This window comes from Cydia splendana, chromosome 14, assembly GCF_910591565.1.
Source record: "Cydia splendana chromosome 14, ilCydSple1.2, whole genome shotgun sequence".
Taxonomy (NCBI): Eukaryota; Metazoa; Arthropoda; class Insecta; order Lepidoptera; family Tortricidae; genus Cydia; species Cydia splendana.
The window spans coordinates 19309249-19328706 of record NC_085973.1 but is presented as its reverse complement, the minus strand read 5'-3'; the positions used below and the strand labels follow the sequence as shown (position 1 = coordinate 19328706).

The 19458-nt window shown below is 37.4% G+C and overlaps 2 protein-coding genes across 2 annotated transcripts; both read right to left on the bottom strand.

Moving 5' to 3' along the window:
* Nucleotides 1–306: 306 nt before the first annotated feature.
* LOC134796772 (circadian clock-controlled protein daywake-like) lies at nt 307–5930 on the bottom strand. Its single transcript, XM_063768989.1, has 4 exons — nt 5709–5930; nt 2140–2270; nt 764–916; nt 307–485 (listed from the first exon to the last, which is right to left on the bottom strand). The coding sequence occupies exons 1-4, from the start codon at nt 5885–5887 to the stop codon at nt 316–318; spliced, it is 633 nt and encodes a 210-aa protein (XP_063625059.1). The 5' UTR covers nt 5888–5930; the 3' UTR covers nt 307–315.
* A 6197-nt stretch (nt 5931–12127) lies between these two features.
* On the bottom strand, nt 12128–18013 carry LOC134796927 (tetraspanin-9-like). The gene is made up of 5 exons (XM_063769122.1): nt 17856–18013; nt 16015–16203; nt 15304–15462; nt 14155–14364; nt 12128–12260 (listed from the first exon to the last, which is right to left on the bottom strand). The coding sequence occupies exons 1-5, from the start codon at nt 17913–17915 to the stop codon at nt 12195–12197; spliced, it is 684 nt and encodes a 227-aa protein (XP_063625192.1). The 5' UTR covers nt 17916–18013; the 3' UTR covers nt 12128–12194.
* Between the last annotated feature and the right edge of the window lie 1445 nt (nt 18014–19458).

Below are 19458 nucleotides of genomic sequence, written 5' to 3'. Positions count from 1 at the left end.
GTATCTAGGTATATTTTTAATTATGGGAGAGTTGAATAGATTCTAACAAAATTATACCGATTTAAAGTAGACCTTACAATCATGTTATACATTTAAACAAAGTTGTGATTTAGTATTAATTTATATAATTTTAAAGCTCTTGGAGCACAATTACCCAGTACAGAGCAAAGTAAGTTACATTTTACGCAGCTCTACCTCTTCTTAATCTACATGAGAAGGGTTGCGTCTTTATGAAGGATGGTATTATTTATTTCTTCTTCTTCTCTTATTTATTAGAATAATATTTAATTATCTGCATTCAGTGTTATTTACAAATCAATTATAAGAAGGTATAGGCCCCTCGACGAGCTCCTCGATCGGGACGGCGAGGAAGAACTTCTCAATGGATCTCACGATGGTTTCCGTCGCGAAGTCTAAGATCGGCTTGCCGAACTCGTCGGCTATCAGCCGCCAGTTCTCGTTGATGAATGTCAACACCGTGTTGCCTGGAAACAAGTTGTTGGGATCAATATTTGACGATCTCCTGGCCTAGTCGGTAACCCTGTCTACAAAGCTGGTCCCGGGTTTGAATGCTGGTATGGGCATCTATTTGTGTACAAATATTTGTTTCTGAATTATGAATGTTTTCTATATATATATGAGTATTTATGTATATTGTGTATATCGTCGTCTACTCTAGTACCCACAATACAGACCTTATTGAGCTTACTTAGGTCAATTTGTGTAAGATTGTCCATAATATTTATTTTATTTATTTACGTACTCAATTCTGGGTTGCCTTTGAAGAGGTTCGTCAGGTTGAAGGAGGCCTGCCCGTAGTCGATGGTGTACTGGTAGCCCTTGGCGTGGAAATGTTTCCTGCCTGTGTCGTCAGACATGACGGCGGTGTTGATCGTCATCTTCATTTTGAAGTTAGCTGGGAAGACACGTCATTCAAATTATCTGGCTCATACCTGTACCTCTCGCCTCGAATGATGGTCACTTTTATATGGAGTACCTACTCGTAGCTGTCACGTAAAATGTTTGTAGAAATTTTTTTGAAGTTTAGCACATTAATTTATTTAGAAATTTAATGTAACATATAAGTTATAAAAATACGGTAAGTAAAAACATAATTCTTCGATTTTTTTTTCAATTAAACGCAAGCAAAAGAGACTTGACGAAACTGTCATAGAGACGATCATCATTCGACGCGAGCGGTAAGTACTCGTATAAACAAACGCACTAAAATTTTAGACAAGTTCACATTTGTCTTTTCTGTAGCTAATGTTGTCTGTAAACAATGGGCGCAGTTAGGGATTGCAATCCAGCACCGTTTTCAATCCAGCTGGATTTTTGCTGGATCGAAGCAAATCCAGCTGGACCCAGCGCGGATCCAGCAGTCATCGTTTCACTATTATGTTTTTAAGTAGGTAGTAGTTCGCCCCGAACTGAGAACTCACCGCGTGCGATTTATTGCAAGGTCTGTGGAGCCCTTAACCCTTAACTGATAGATTTAGCCCCCATTCGCACGGGAGCTTTTTCAACGCGCGTTAAAAAAGCGCTTGAATCTGTCTGCACTCTAAATTCGATTTAACGACCAAGGCTTAAAGTCAAAAATCCAACAACGCTTGATAAAAAGCGCCACCGCTGTCGTGTGAATACATACATGGATTACTTGGTTATCCATTTGTGTCATTCAAACGCTTTTTTAACGCGCGTTGAAAAAGCTCCCGTGCGAATGGGGGCTTAAGTAACCATAGCCGAGCACTTTCATTTGATATCATATTCGACCATACTTTCTTGCAAACAAGATGACCAGAATAGCAAGACCCCCCACAAATAGCTTTTTGGCCTTCTAGGCTCTTATAGCTCCATAACCCCTTGATAGAGCCTGCTCAAAATTTAATGACTAAGAAATTATGCCTTCATCTACATGTTTACCCAATTTCATTTTAATTAGAACAAATTTACTTAAGTTATTGTCCATCAAACTATCCTCTGATAGTTCAGCTTAAAATCATCGAGATGCCGGCACGCGCCCCTAGCCAGCCGTCTGTTCAAAGTTGAATTGTAAGAACTTCACTTTCCTTCGGTCGCTCGTTCGATTATTTCTAGTTTCTCTGTGCCGAAAGAAGAAGAAATTTTTCGATTTCTTACTCATCTTCACTTTGAGGTCTCCATCTCCGTCGATGGGCATTATCAGAACCCTCCCATGCGCCTTGTAGGAGCCCTTGAGTGATAAGTTACCATGGACCTCCATCATAAATTTATGTTTTCTGAAATTTGATCTGCAAAAAATTTAAGTCTTAATTGTGGGGCAACGTAGGCAGCCTTCTGGGCACCCTACCGAGCGAACAAAACCCTTTTAATTTATAGAGAGTTTTACCAACAAAAGTCTGCAATGATTTTTATAGCATACGCAGTGCAAGTGTTATATAAACGACATAATGTCATAGAAGTTTGACATTTAAAATAACACTTGCACTGCGTGTGCTATCAAAATCGCTGCAGTATTTTCTTGATTCAACTCTACCTACGTTTTAAAGTTAAGTGTTTTTATTATGTTTACAATATTTTTTCACGTTATTACGTGCTAGTCAATCAGTGCTAACCAGTGTCTTCTGCTTATAAATATTCTCTGCTAATAATAGAATATTCCGGATCAAAAATAAATAAAATTTCATAATATATAATACAGTCGTGTTATATACCTACCTATATGCATTTGTACCTACTGAAAACTGAAAGTCAACGCACCGCCAAAACTATTGAAGGTCGACGTCAGATAGGTATGTTTACACTTTATTATTACAACAAGACGTGTGGTGGAAAAGTGTAAACATATCATTGGCGTCGACTGTACCTTGAAATTCGATACGTTATTTTTAAACAGGAGCTCTACAACTCCACTAAAGGCTTATACAAACATTTCAACAAATGGCGTGCAATTCTAGGTAATTGCCGGCTAAGTAGGAGCAACGAATTCAATCGATTCATCGAATGACACAATATACAGGGTGGAAAGGCACGACGATCCTTCCCGGAAGTATTAGGTCGTTTAAGTGATACAGAGACTATTGGTAATGGTAAGAATCGTTAATTGAGTAAAAAATAAAAATTGCAAAAATACTACTTTTTAACTGTGGTGATAACCCTATAGCATGTGCACATGACGGCTAGATTAAGGATCTCCGTCGGGAAAGCTCGGGACTTTACACTTTTTTCCGATCGTTGACAGTATCGCAATGATGTATGAATGACGCATAAATGTCAAATAAATCAAATGCATGCAAAAATATTACAAACAATTTTATTACTTTCTTAGATAATTACTTTTTTCCAATATTTAATACTATCTTCTTTTCACATACGGTGTTCAAATGTACCTCCGTGTATTACAACGCCGCCGCAGCCCGTACCCGAGTATGTCGATGCACATGCGATATAGTGTATGCTCTTCGTCATTTATCCTCCGCAGAAAGCACCAATTAGCCTTTGTCTCATTTCGTCCGCAGTTTCACATTCCGTTTGGTTTGGTACACCATATCTTTTACACAGCCCCACAAATTTAAATAGCCACGAGCATCTAACATTTTTATTTGAAGAATATGACATTCAATAAGTATAGTTCAATGAAAATTTAATTTCAAACATCAGACGTCTTGTCTATTTCCTACCACGCAAGAAGGTTTGTTAGTTTGGTATTGAAGAAGTATTTATTCTTGATTTATTCTTAGTATTTCATTTTTGCAAGTTCATTTGGTGCAACTAACACAACCTACATGTAATTTTTTATTATTTTAAATAGTTACCAATTATTCGCAAATAATTTTGTGAAACGTGTTAAGAAACTAAAACCTTTTTATCAGTCAAGGAAACCAGAGATATTTATAAGACGATTGCGTACTTTTGAGTGGTTGTCAATGTCACCATTTGAACTGTCGTTGTAAACAATGTTGTGGTTAGTATTATTAATATTAAGGAATAACATAACTATTTCATTCAAGTATTGAACAAGTGGAACCACTAAGAAAGCGAAAATCCTGCAATGATTCTTACCGTGCTGTAAGCAGACCTAAAAATGGTTAGATGGCAACAAATTAGCATAATTTCCTGTCGAATACTGATTGTTTACAAGTAAGTTCATTGACCCTGTCACCTGTTAGGGTTAGAACAAAGTAGTTTTTTGCGTGGATGTTTAAAAGGTCATAATTTAGAAACGGTTGCCCATATTAACATAGTTTCTATGGAGAAAATATAGAGCTTAGGCTAAACTATCTCCCATTTCCGGAAAGGATCGTCGTGCCTTTCCACCCTGTATAATATTACAAATCGCATGCGATTAGCGGTGATGTTTGGAGAGGCCTTAAATTATATTTGGAAATTCAATCCCCAATAAGAAAATGGGGCAGAAAGTTATTATCGTTATTATATAAATTTGAATTAATAAAGTACCTAATGAAGCCTGTTAAGTATGTAGATGTCTATTTGATAATTAAAGGCGAAATGCCGAATGACGTCAACGAAATTCGTAAATATTTATTATTCAAGGAAACGAATATTTTTAATTTTAATTTAATTTTTAATTTATTTATTTATTTTAGATAACTAGGATCCATAATGGGTTAGGTACATAGTGACTTAAAATCTATTGTTAATATTTAAAAAACTAAATAAATAAAATTAAAATGTAAATGCACAATACATAAAATCAATTAAATTAAAATTCACAATAAATAAAATCAATTAAATTAAAATTCACAAAAATAAAATCAAATATTAAAATAAAATTTACACAGTTAACTATTATCCATGATCATTAACTTATTAATGTGTACGAGCATGGGAGAATCAGGCTTCTCTACAAACACCCTTAGGATGCCGTTGGAGCTGCTCCGCATCCTACTGACTAGGGAGGCAGTTCTTTTGCGTACGATGGCGTGAAACTCGTCTGTGCGTGCCTTCGCAAACATTTTAGAAGCGCTACAGAAGCGAGGCAGCTTCAACAACGCCCTAAAGCCGTTATTATATTGAACTCTCAGGGCACTGAGCGACTTCTGAGTGCAGTTGAACCACAGGCTGCTCGTATAGAAGCTCTGACAGAACGCTTTAAATAGCGTTATCTTGACTTGATCCGGGCAACGAGCAAACCTGCGGGCCAACATGTTACTCCTCACCGCCAGTGCCCTGCGTTCTCTTTCAATATCTAAATGATCTTTAAGGTCGTCGGTTAGATAATGTCCCAGATATTTGAAACTATAGACTCTATGCAATGGTTTTGCAAACTGTTTATGCGTAAGTTCTAAAAATTCTAAGAAACTCTAAGAAGAAAGTAGGTATCGTGCAACCAGTTTGACAGCTGAAGTAGATGGCGCTGTAGTATCCCAATATATTTTGTGGTCACTGGTCCCTATCAAGGTAGGTATGTATGTAGTTATTGAAAAAAGTAGTATACTTACCTTCCTAAAAGGGCGACAATATGTGCAGCCTCCATCAGACATATCGGAGCGGCCGATGTCCTCAAAAATATCTGAATACGCACTCTAGTGCCTTGACAATATAGACATGTCCAGATAGTTGTGAGCGCCTTGGCCGCCCCGAAACATTTATCTGATGGCCACTGTAAATGTGACACATGTGGAGTTACATCCATAAAGTAAAGGAGGTACCCGATTACCATCAGATAAGCCATACGTTTGTCTGTCACCGACGTGCTAAATACTCACTCAACATTATCTATCACCAGCTTCCTGAACCCCGTCATTTTTCCGTTGTACAAGGAAGCCTTGAGCCCGGGCAGCGGCAGCGACAGCTTCTCAATGAAGAAGGGGTCCAGGGTCGGCACCCCCATGTCCGGGAGACCCTTCACGAAGTCCGGGAGGGCCTCTATAGTCGACTGCAGCATGCACGTGTTGTTGTCGGCCGTGCACGGGTGTATGAAGTCCGCTGGAATAGTTACCTCAAGTTAGACCAAGCTAAGTTAGCAGCGATTTTGATAGCCCAGACTATAACTAACTTCTATAAAATTATGAGGTTCAAACTTCAAATCACATTGCACAGTGCCTGGGCTATAAAAATCGCTGCCGACTTAGCTTGGTCTAACTCTATTTGTTTTACAAGGTGGCAAAATTGTTGTTTAACCCCTTGATAGCCAAGCAAGCGAAACATTCTAAAATTGAACCACGAGCGCTGCGAGTTGCGAGTCTTTCAAGACACGACGGTTAAACACATTTCCATCAGGTGTGACTAGGATAAATCGCCGATCAGTTTATTAAAAAAAACTTTGCTACCGAGTGAAACACAAAAAAACTTGTTCCACTAATATTCTTGCAGTACCTACTGGCACTAATATTATAAATGCGAAAGTAACTCTGTCTGTCTGTCTGTTACCTCTTTTATTACGCCTACCGCTTAACCAGTTTAGAAGAAATATCATCATCATCATACACTGCATATGAAGTTGCAGGCAGAAGCTTAAATGTACTATGTAAGTACCTACTGATTAAATTTATTTTTGTAAGATTTTTGGTTGCAACGTTTTTCCGTTGTTTACTTGTATGTTTTAACTAAGTACACTATTATTATAATTAATTTAAAACACTCACGTATTTTTGAAAGTCCCTTTTCAAACACAAATACAGCTAAAAATATTGTGCACAGATTCCACATTTCAGAGCTTTAATTTACAAACACTTGAAACGAAAAAATATGGGCTTCTGTAAACCGTAAAACGTACCTAGATGGACTAAGACAATAATAATTGAACCTCGCTCTGTTGTTAAATACTGAAATTCTGTCGACGTCATCATTTTTTACAAGTGAGGGGATAGAAACCTGTTTGACAAAAAATTACAAGACACTTAATATTTGACATGACCAGACGCTCAAGGGCAAATAGTTCAGGGCCGTATACGCTGCTAATTATAAAAGTAATTAATTTTACTCATTTATTTCGTTCGATAACCGAGAATTGGTCCAATCTTACACAGATCGTCTTAGACCCAAACTCAGAGCGGTTTCGCACTACATCCGATCCGAATCCGATCCGAACCCGTGAAAATATGGTCCGTAGTAGCCGTAGAACTATTTCTATGGTAATAAGTTACGTACCGCGCACGTTGAATGACGGAAAGAAATCGCATGACGGAGATCTGATCTAGTGCGTAACTTACCATAGAAATAGTTCTACGGCTACTACGGACCATATTTTCACGGGTTCGGATCGGATTCGGATCGGACGTAGTGCGAAACCGCTCTCAGCAAAGCTTGTACTAGTTATGGGGATGGGGACTAGGCTACGACATACGCATACTCATATAGATAAATACATACTTAGATACATAGATAACATGCATAACTCAGGAACAAATATTGAGTAACATCCAAATAAAATGCCCTTACCGGGATTCTAACCCAGGACATGCTCTGGACCTCCTGCTTCGTAGGCAGGAGTTTCTTAATAATTTAATTGGTTAATTAAAATAACTACCATAAAGTCAGCAGAGTTATCCCGGAGAACGTCATCTCGACTAATACTAGAAATAAGGTCATAAAGTATGATAATGAGATCTAAAAGTAAGTCTTTCTGGAACAAAATATAAAAATAAATTTATTTCAGTAGTTTCATGTAAACAGCGCATTATGATTAAGACAATACAATCATAAGAATTGACAACTGACAGTGAGTGGCGTGACATTTAATTATTGGAAAGATTTTATTTTGAACATGCAATAATTACCTACCTAACAATTAAATATAGATATCGTTGCTACTTTCAAAAAATCTTGTATTTTGTTCTGTCAATCAAATAAAAATGGGATGCATACAAACACAAGTTGCAATGACAAGTTATGAATGTCATCATTAATGTAAAATTTCAATAAAATTATGACGTTACTCTCGTAATCGAGGGGTGAGCGGTCAAACCCGATAAGTCCAGATATTTTGTCATTTAAATAAGAACTCTACATACGTCACATATACCTACCTAGTTCCAATTCCAAAATACAATTTTCTCGAGTTGTCTGGTTTGACCGCCCACCCCTCGCTTTGTTCTGATGACCATACGTCGGACTCCAGCGGGCATTTTCGTGGCATGTCAGAATGATAGGTAAGGTTCGCAAATCAATCAATTCACTTTCGAGTATTTGTACTTAGTATTTGGTACCTAGTATTCATAATATCAATTTATAGTATTCAATTTATAGTAGGGATGTACCGACTAGTCGCCGACTAGTCGGGAAAGCCGACTATCCGGCCACATTTGTAGTCGGCGATTAGTCGGCGACTAGTCGGCAAAAATGGCCGATTAGTCGGCACTTTATCAGTGAAAGAAAAACAGACAAAAACGAAATCAACAGTCAATATTTACCATATGTTTTGTGTATTTTACTAAAATACCTATTCAGGGTGCATACGAAAACTTTTGTTCATATAATTGACCGTTTGATCGTTATCATATGTTGGTGGGCTGGTGTTTTCCTCTACAAGTCGATCTCAATTGATTCTCGTGTAATTTCATGTGCAAGTTCTATAGTTAATTTTCTTTTATTAATATTCAGTATTTTTTTTATGGTGGAGCCATGAGAAACTATTAAGGATGACTCACGTTAGACCGGGCTGTGCCCGGGTCGGAGCTTCCGTAGCTTACTTTTGTATGACATGACAGGCGATCACGAGCAGCACGTCATCGCCTGTCATGTCATAGACCACACAAAACGATGCGCCGGAAGCTCCGGGCCGGACACGGCCCGGCCTAACGTAAGTCATCCTTTAATGTTATTGCAAAATTTAGAGACTTAGTCAGGGCACGTTGCTCGAAAAGACGCTGGCCACAGGGGATAGGTTCTTAACTGGCGACTACGTACGGGAAATAGAGCCTTGGAAATACCTCCTACATACAAGCTGTACTGACGGTCTGCTCAGAAAGAACTAAAGACAGAAATTGAACGAGGATTCTTTTGATAGGTCTTTGAACCTGTAGAGAACACCTTTTAGCCAAGCTAAATTATGATGAATAGCGCAACCAAAGGAGCAAAACTATTCTTTTCATCTGAACTTATACGAAACTAATGATCTGGCCGACTAGTCGGCCGACTAATCGGCCATTCGAGCGCCGATTAGTCGGCTAGTCGGCCAAATCAATAGTCGGTACATCACTAATTTATAGTATTCCAAATATCATAGCAACTAACTGCGTTATTTATAAACGTACTTGGACTACACATAAGTCAAAATGACGCATGTCAGCTATTTATTTGTTTTTTAAGTGGCCACTTCAGTGGGCTATCAGTCATCACTTCAAAGAGTATTTACACATTAAAGATGAATAAATGATAACGGGTAACTAATTTAATTAACTATGTTACAAATACTAGGTACATTAAAATACTCGTAAATTAGGTTTTTTTGTAAACCTTACCTTGCCCTCAAACTGCCCCCTATAGTCCGACGTTTGCTGATGACAGTACTGCGCTGCGTTTCAACTTTGAGTAACATATATTTTTATAGTGATAAACGGGTTAACTCTGAAAGTGCAATATGTCGATCACTTTAAAGCACTTGTGTTACTGAAAAAATAGGTATGTATGCCCGAACCCGAAGTAGTTATAGTTTTGATAAATAAATATTATATTATCTAAGTTCTAGTTTTTAAGTCCAACATACTTACTATAAGTTGTTTAATTTGTCATAATAACTGCAGTTGCTGTTTGCTACTCGTATGTAAAAATATATATTGTTAGGTATAATTATTGATTGTGTAAGTTGATCCAAATTAAGTAATTAGTTTTAGTATTTAATACATAATGTTGCCAACATATTATTGCATGAGCCCATGTAACATTGTGCGTGCTATTTAACTAACTTACTAACTAACTAATATGGCTCAGCGATCCAAAGAGGATCTTGGCCTCCGAAACGAGAGCATGCCACTTTTCCCGATTCTGCGCCGTTTCCTGCCAATTATCGGCTTGAAGCTGACGCAGATCCGCTTCCAACTTAACTTCCGCTTCTTCCGCTTTTAACTTAATGTTAAATATTAACATGTTGCTATATGTGAGATCCTATAATTGGCTCTGTGTCACTATTGATGTTGTTATTAGCATAGTTATAGCTGTTGGTTTTCCATGTAATTAAAATAAAAAAAAATAAAAATATTATATGTCATAATTTCATAGAAGTCTGACGTTTAAAATAACACTTGCACCGCGTGTGCTATCAAAATCGTTGCAGGTTTATCTTGGTGTAACTCTACTCTTTGTTTAGTAATATTATTTTTATTTTGGATAGTTATTTCATGAAGATAATTAAAAATAATCCATGTTGGTTTTGGTTAGCAGGTCTGCACTATGTTTAATCTGGTATCGTCATTATTATCATTATGCTCTCGGCATTGAAAAAAATCAAGTAACTTTGTACATCAATTTGATGAAAATTTCCTTAACCAGTGCCTTAACATAAGTCTTTAGTAGAGAAAATTGTCAAACTAAAAAAATCTGAAAGTGTCATAGTTTTTCAAGTATGACAACAATGACCCGTTGGGCTAGGTCAGAAACTTGAATTGAACAAGATCATTTTGTCACTATTAACATACCTATAAAAACCGGCCAAATGCGAGTCGAACTCGCGCATGAAGGGTTCCGTACCATTAGGCAAAAAACGGCAAAAAAAATCAATCACGTTTGTTGTATGGGAGCCCCATTTAAATATTTATTTTATGTTGTATTTAGTATTTGTTGTTATAGCGGTTACAGAAATACATCATCAGTGAAAATTTCAAGTGTCTGTAGCTAGCTATCACGGATCATGAGTTACAGCCCGGTGACAGACAGACGGACGGACAAACGGACAGCGGAGTCTCCGGAGTCTGAGGTCCCGTTTTTACCCTTTGGGTACGGAACCCAAAAAAACCAGCCGACCCATATTTAATGCAAGGCATCACCCCTTATTTGAAACACTTTAATAGGCTATAATTTTTAAAGTCAGAAATTGCCTGGAATTTCTAGTTAATAGTCACCCAAAGAACACGATATAAATTTAAATATATTTACTTATTACGAAGTACCTTATGTCCTGTCTTGTCACCTAATTATCGCTTCAGTAACTCGTGATAAGTGGATAAGCGTGACCATAATATCGCGGTACCACTTTCTCTGACCACTTTCTTACTCTTACGTGAAATCATCTTTAGTAAAATATTACAAAATAAATACTTACATTTCGTGATATTTTCAATGTTGTTTTTAACAGTGGACCATGCACAACAGGCGTCAAGCGACACAGAAAAATATCCCAACAAGATTCAGAAACTCCTTCGAAGTTTTGACCCCCATTCAGCGCTAATCACAACAGGTTGGCGTTTTGCCTCTACAAAACATTTTCGCTACATACCGGAAAACAGATGTTATCGACTACGACGTAGCGCTACAACCGTAGCTCAGCGGTGAATGTGTTAAAAAAGTCCTAGTTGAAAAGACGTATACGTAGACCTACTATATATAGTAGGAAGGTATAGGGTTAACCTACGCTATATAAACAACGTTAGATATTTCTTTAGAATAAGGGCCCGATTCGGATTTTGAAATAGACATCTATTAGCCATCTTTTAGACATCACCAAGATACGATAACGATATGTTTAAGATCTAACCTGTCAAATTTGACATTTGCGCGATTCTGGAGATACTGTTGAACGATTTACACAGGATATGACTTAGAGATCCAATTCACATCTAATAGATATCTTACTCTATCTAACGTAAAAGTGACATCGGATGCCCGAATCGCGCTGCAAAAGAGAACTAGTTGATATCTAAACATTCTAAACTATAACGTATCTAGAATTGATCTAGTAAATGTCGTCTCTTGTGAATATCTTGAAGTTCGAATACGGCAGTAAGTTTTTTATCAAAAAATTCTTTACACATACTCCACTTACCGAAGGTCGGTAGAGCAGAAAGGAGTGAAGCTCTTCCTTTCTGACAGTGTCTGAATGACGTACGTATATTAAGTAAGAGAGATCTTGCCCTATAAGTCCTATAACGGTCTTTTCCACATTGACCTTAAGTATGACATTTGTTTTTAATTGTTAGCGAAGGTCTGTGTTTCAGCATGGGCAAAAATGCTTCCGTAAAAAAACAAGAGATTAAACAAGGTATAAATACTTTATTTTCTCTTAAATCATTAAAAAGGTCATCTTAAATTAAATAAACTTAGAACGAGCTCTTCCTGTTCGTGATTCTATTCGAGAGGAACAGCCCGAAGATCATGGCCACCAACTGAAATAAACAAATGCATGCTAATTTACAGAAATATATTATAAATCGTCGGATGAGAATACGTTTGTGCCATACGCCACTTACATGGTGTGCAGGAGAGCGAAAACGAGCAAACAAAAAATTTACCGGAAAGTTTAACATTAAGGAAATATTGAACGTATTTATCATTTAGGCACATATTTTTACTATTTATAGTACCAAACAGATATTGTGAATACAGTGGTAATCATGAAATAAAAGCATTTTTATGATTGCCATATCCGTTTTTGATAAGTAAATGTTAAACGTATAATGTATGATATGACACAAAAGTTGTGGATATGTCACATTTATGTGATAATTTTCTGTTAACAAAGTGTATCCTATAGTAAAATGCGGATACGGCACAACATTTTTCTAAAATAGTTTTTTCATAAATCGATTAGTGTCAATTATAGCTAATTTTTTGTTATTTTAGGAATCACTAAAAAACGATTTTCTCAAAAATCGATATAGCACAAACGTATTCTCAGCCGACGAAATGACAGTCGCATTTTATGCTATATGCAAAACAAATTGGCATTTTTATATTTTTTCTTCACTATTGTTGAAGATGTCGAAAAAATCAATCCGACTGGGAGCTATGATAGCTAACGCTGCCTTTTTTTGAAATATAACAAATCAATTAGAGAAGTAGTGTCATAAGGTGCAAATTTTGGGATCGGATGAATTCACTTTATTAGCACAGATGTAATTTACGTAAATCTAAGCTAATTGAGCCCGGTAGACATCCGCCACCCCCTGGCAGGTAGGCAGGGGCGACAGTCAAAGTAATTTGTAATGGATTCAAGCTTTCAACTCCTTTTTAACGCCGTTAGAGGGTGAATTTTTAAAAACGCTGAAATTACTTTTCTTGTATTCTAATAATATGCGCAAATAAAAAGTTACAAGCCCCGCACTCAAAAAAAATTTTGATCTCCATACAAATTTTCAACTCCTATTTCGTCACCTTAGGGGCTGAATTTTCAAAAACGCTGAAATTAATTTTCTTGCATTTTAATAATATATCTTTTAACGAAGTTTGAAATTCCTAGCTTAAAATAAAACATGAACCCCATACAAACTTTCATTCTCTTTTTAACCCCCTTAGGGGTTGAATTTTTCAAAATTGCTTCTTATCTCTTGTACACATTATAAATTTAACCTGGTGTGCAAATTTCAACTTTCTAGCATTTGTAGTTTCGGCTGATAATAGTAATAGTTGAATAACAAAAATTGTAAACCAATTTTGATTTGTTCATCAATATTTTTTTTTTCTATTAAACTGTACATTAAATGTCTCAAAAATGAATTCCTCATGCCCGGTTTATCTGAAAATGATACCAAACTCGAGGTGGTAGGTAAATAGAAGCCGATATGCGGCGTGTAACTTTGGATGCCCCCCTGCCTACCCACCACGGGGTGGCGGATGGCTACCGGGCTGGATTGGCTTAGCTTTACGTACTACATCTGTGCCAAGTGAATTCATCCGATACCATAATTTGCACGTCCCATACATTGGGTGACACTAATACTTCCCTTACCTCGAGTTTAGCACTAACATATTCGCTAGCGACTGCGTAAACTGACTCACAAATCTCACAATACATCTCCCTGGTACTGACATTGGTGCAAGCGAGATGCACTACGTTTGAGTTGACGCAGTCGCAAGCATTTGAGGCCGCGTAAGACTTATGTTGAGGGCATGGCCACCCCACACTGGCGTCTCCCGAACTTCAGCGTCTAGTCAGCGCTATGGAAAATAGCGTCGCTGCGCAATTGCGCCAACGTTGCGTCGAGCAGCATCCGTAGAGTTGACTAGACGTCGACGCTCGTGGGACGCTAGTGTGGGGTCTCTCTATAGGTAATTGCTTACCTCAACAACGATGACAGTGATCAGCACAATGCCGACGATATCGCCGAACGTGTTGAACCAGTCGGCGACGATGTTGGCGCAGCCGCCGAACGCGTCGGCGGCGGCGCAGGTGCCGAGGTCGGCGTCGGCGGGGTCGGCGCAGCAGGTCGGCGGGAGCGCCGGGTACACGCCGTCGTACGAGCCCGGGCCGCTCACGCCGCAGCACCGGAACTGCGGGACAGTGCAACTTGTTAATTTACCGAGCGCGTAATAGCTCGAACGTATTAGCTTCTTCGTTTTAGCTTTGTTTCAGCTTAGCCAATGCTTTGTCATTCTTAATACATTCAATTTAACAATGAATAGTTTAAAAGATATTCATAACTTCCCTTATTAGGAACAAATATTGGAGCAAAGTACGAGTAGGATCATTTTATGTTATGTAAATAACTACTAAAACGATAGGTACAGTAATAGTTTATAATTAAATTATCTTAATCAAACAACGGAAATTGGATGAATCACCTTTGTGATAATATTGACGATAAGAGGATTAGAGGAAATTCCTACAGATATACATACCTACGTAATATTTTCCACTTCATTGGATTATTTATATTTCGTGTTTATTTCTTATCAATTTGTTGAAGCAACTCAGATATTTACGATTGGACTTCACGTAACTAATGATTAATAATTATATTCAACTTAGACGTTTATACGGGTGGATCAGAACGAGAGACTTTTATGCAATCGGGGAATTGTTTAGGCTACGTACTTTATTTTTCACTTATAAATACGTTAATATTTCTAACCGGTTTTGGGATACAGTTTGTTAAACATTAGTGCATAAATCTGTATGTTTCAACCCTAGCAAGAAGATCCTATTAAGTAATGACAATGACATGACATGTGGCAGTTTAAAATGTAAATAACTTTGTAGGGTTGTCACTGATATACAAATATAAATATTTCATTTTAATTATTTTGTTTTACTTTCGATCCAGATTTACGATTATATATAATAAGTCGATTGTAGATCACTTAGATAACTCTATTCTTTCAGTTCAGTCTAGCTGTATATGTAACTTTATTAGGACATAAAAAAAAACAATGATAGACGTAGAGAATTGGCCTTTGGTAAAATGAGCTTAAGGTAGAGCAGGTACTCACAGCAGCCTCAACAACGTGGAAAGCCTCCCTCAAGTTGGTGTTGTCGAAGGCGTCGCGGATCCAGCCCTCCACGACGTTGTAGATGTCGCTCAGGTTCTGGAAGATCACCACGGCCAGGTAGATCTTCACCGCTGCCAGGATCATCATGCACACGGAGTACTGGGGATGAGATAACACATTTTAGTAAACACTTTAAATTGGGTTGATGATGACGAATCCTCATCTAGATTCTGATAATTTGTCAGCGAAAATTTTGTATACCTACAGCATTATGTTATTGGAGATAGGTACATATATTTTAGTAGGCACAATAAATAGTATAGGCGCTTAGTATACCTATCTCATATCTAAGACTTATCTATGTACAATGTACATACCTACTTTTCACGATAAGGATGAGATCCGATCGATAAATAATTGATTAAACTAAAAGTGGCTAGAAGTGGTATTACTATGCAATATGTTAAGCATTTATAGTGATTCGACAAAATTTCCAAACTCTAATAGGTACAAAACGACCGCGAAATTATCATTAAGCAGTCTCGGTATAGTGGTTTTTACAAGCTTTGACATAACTTGCAATGTTTATAAGTATGTTCGGGTCAGATGTCGACACCATGGGGACGGTGTTAATGGAGCACGACTTCAACCAGGTCGGTGAACTGCACCAGCACATCACCAGCACCACCGACCGCACTGTTGCAAACTCACCATGATGAGTAGACATCTCGACTCCCTGATAGCGCCGCAGCACCCGAAGACGGAGATGAGGAACACGACGGCTCCCACCACGATCACGGCGATGGGGATGGAGTTGATGGCCACCGGCACTATCTCCACCAGGTCCGAGAACTGCACCAGCACCGCGATGCCCACGCCGAGAAGTCCAAGCCCGGCTAGCTGATGGAATTATATTTAAGATAAAGTAACTTCAGAGTGGTGAAAGGTGAAAGCTAAAGGTGAAATGGGAGTTGGAAATAATAATTTAATTTCAAAGTACTAAGTAATTATAATTTTTTTGACGTTTCTTATTTTATGATATATTTTTTACCTATTCTTCAATTCTATGGAACTCCCTTGGCCTCTATACAAAAAGATCGCCTAGTTTGTTTTGATTTTGCACTATTTTGTCCAAACTCGACACATCAGATCGTTAGAAGTAGAGATCGCAATATATCAGGTGAACTGTTTCATTCCATTCAGTCCAAGCCGAAAAGTTCACCTAGAGCATGTTGGGCCATGCCAGTGTAGGGTTCCGTAGTTGCACGTCCGTCACAACAGGCGGACTTAAAACGATAAAATGCAAACCAAAGTTGGTAATGCATAACTTTTCCTCTTATGTCCACAGACGGGCAACATAATTCTTGTCGTCTTTATGAAGCATTTTTGCTACACATCTATCGGGAAAACTTTTCCACCAGCTATTACGCTCATTATGTAATGAATTCATTTAAAATTTAAATATGCATTAGATCTAATGTTACATTAAATGTATTGTTAAATACTGTTGTTAGCATTATAGGCGCTTTGGTACTACTGTAAGCTTATAATTGTAATTGAATAAATAAAATAAAATAAAATAAATAAAATAAATTACGTACCACGTAAATAGTAAAAGTAGCGGTGAGCAGCTTGTGACTATATGATTTAGCGAATGGTTTATCTAAGTACACTAACTGTGTTCTACTTTAAACAGTGCCAAGGATGGCACAGATAGTATTTTGGTTTCCAATAACAGTTTAGGACCTAAAGCAGAAAATGTTACAGGTATAAGGCAGTTTATTAATTTAATGTGTAACAAATCGTTCCTTATCAATAAACATTATTAACTTATATTTTCCATTATACAAGGATAAAGTAACAACTATGATAGAGTTAGACAAAGCTAAGTCGGCAGCGATATTGACAGCCCAGACTGTGCAAGTGTTATTTAAACGTCAAACTTCTATGAAATTATGACGTTTAAATAACCTTTGCATAGTCTGGGCTATCAAAACCTAAAACACTTTCCCCCCCTCATTTTAGGGGGTAGGCACGGTATGATCTCGTGGCTACCGGGCCAAATCAGCTTTGTTTGACCTTAGGAACAATCGTGCCAAGCGGCGTTGCCTGAGACAAAAGTGCCTACTGCTCCATACATTTCTGCACTTACTTACCCAACTATACATAGAATAAGTAATTGTTTAATTAAGTAATCGTTACAGTCAGACCAAGCTAAGTTAGCAGCGGTTTTGATAGCCCAGACTATGCTATAGGTATGAGTCATACCTAACCAATACACGCTGACTTTTCCGGAATCACAATACCTTTTACATTCATTAATTATAATTTACGTAAGCTACTTAATAATTGTATTTGATTGAGAGGAAAAGACGCAGAGGAAGGCCCAGGCTCACATATCTCAGCCAAATAAAAGATAGAGTTTCTGTCGTGTCGTACGAGGGAGTTAAAGGGCTGGCCCAGCAAAAAGAAGAGTGGCGATTACTCCACCGACAAGAGCATAGCTCTTAAATATGGATGGATGGAAGCTAATAATTTAAATATTTACTTACGGCAAATACTGCATTGGCGAAGAACAGCACATATTTCACAACAAATGCCGCGAGGCACATTTTTGAAATAATTAAATAAACTTTTTACTAATAAATAATTTTGCAAAACTGTACTCCGTGAACTACCGAGTATGACTAAGAGTAACACTACCTGTATGATATTTATCAGGAAAAACAAACACTGGGTTTTAGCTTATCTGATAACAATTTATAACAATGAGAAAGTTAAGGCCGTGACGTGGAATATACAAATAATATTAATATGACAAATTTTTCTCAATTTTTTTGCGTGATTTTAAACGTAATTGAAGGGGTGTAATGTTATTTTTATTCGATGTTCGGAAAACTAATTAGGCCGATTCTGGTTTTAACAATCTGATTTGATCTTCACGTTCTAGAAAGAAACGAGCGAGATGCGCGCTTATTCTTGTTGTGCCATGTAGCCCATACAGGATAGCTCCTTTGGCGGGAGGTGTGGTGACGTGATCCAGACATGCCTATCGTCCGACTGATTAGTCGATAGCGATAAGTTATCACTTATCGGTAGTGCGCGGAAATGACCACAATTCAATAAATACGTGAGGACTATTATTAACAGCCTTCTGTGTAATGTGTTACCACTTCTCCTTATTCAATAGCCTCATTGTTGAGGATCGTGATTTCCCCGATGTGTCACTAATTTTAAAATCGGTTATTGTTTTATAATGTTTTTTTTTTAATTCCGGTATGAACTATTATAATAATAAGCAGAAAAAACTCGTAATTAAAAGGTAATGTTTTTAGGCTAAATACATAGTTATGTAGGGTAAATCCATAGTGATCAACAATTCAGCAGCCCAGGCTTCGTGAAGTGGACATAAAAACAAATCACCTACTAGCTTCGTCACCTACTAACAAATGATACAATACGAGTGTGAGGTGTGAGGTGTGCAATAAAGAGTACTTTATTGCACACCTCACACAGTTTACAATACATGATGATGAATGACGTAGGTAATCAATAAATAACTTGTAATAAATGATAATAAGTTGCAGATAATAGTAGTTGATAAGGAAAAATACGGATTAATATTAAAATTCATTTTCATTGTGTAAAACTCCGAACAAGGATTAGGGTCTCGCCAGATATATCGACGCGCATTCGGCAAACAGCCTATAGGAAAAAGCTTTATGTCCGCGCAATAAGAGCGAAAAAGCCGTCGACACGTCGGCAGGCGTCGGCCGATGCGAGCCGATTGCCGATTCTGCGTCGACATGTGTAGGGAAACCCTTAAATAGATTAGATTAGATTATTTATTTCATGAAATAAATTACAGTACAACTATGCCTGAGCCAAAATTATAAGAATTTACATCACAATTGTAAAAACTAAAAACTATCATGCAAGAATCCATAAACCATTATATAATTATATAATATGTAAGAATTTGTACGAAACAATGTACGATATTCTTCATGCTTAGCGTCCTTACTTTAATGAATGCTACCACAAACGTCGAGATTCTAAGAAAACTCGACTTTTATAGTAACAAATCCACACTTCGTCTTCCACACTGCGACTTTATAGAAAACCACTAATTAATGTTAAATTTTATTATCAGGT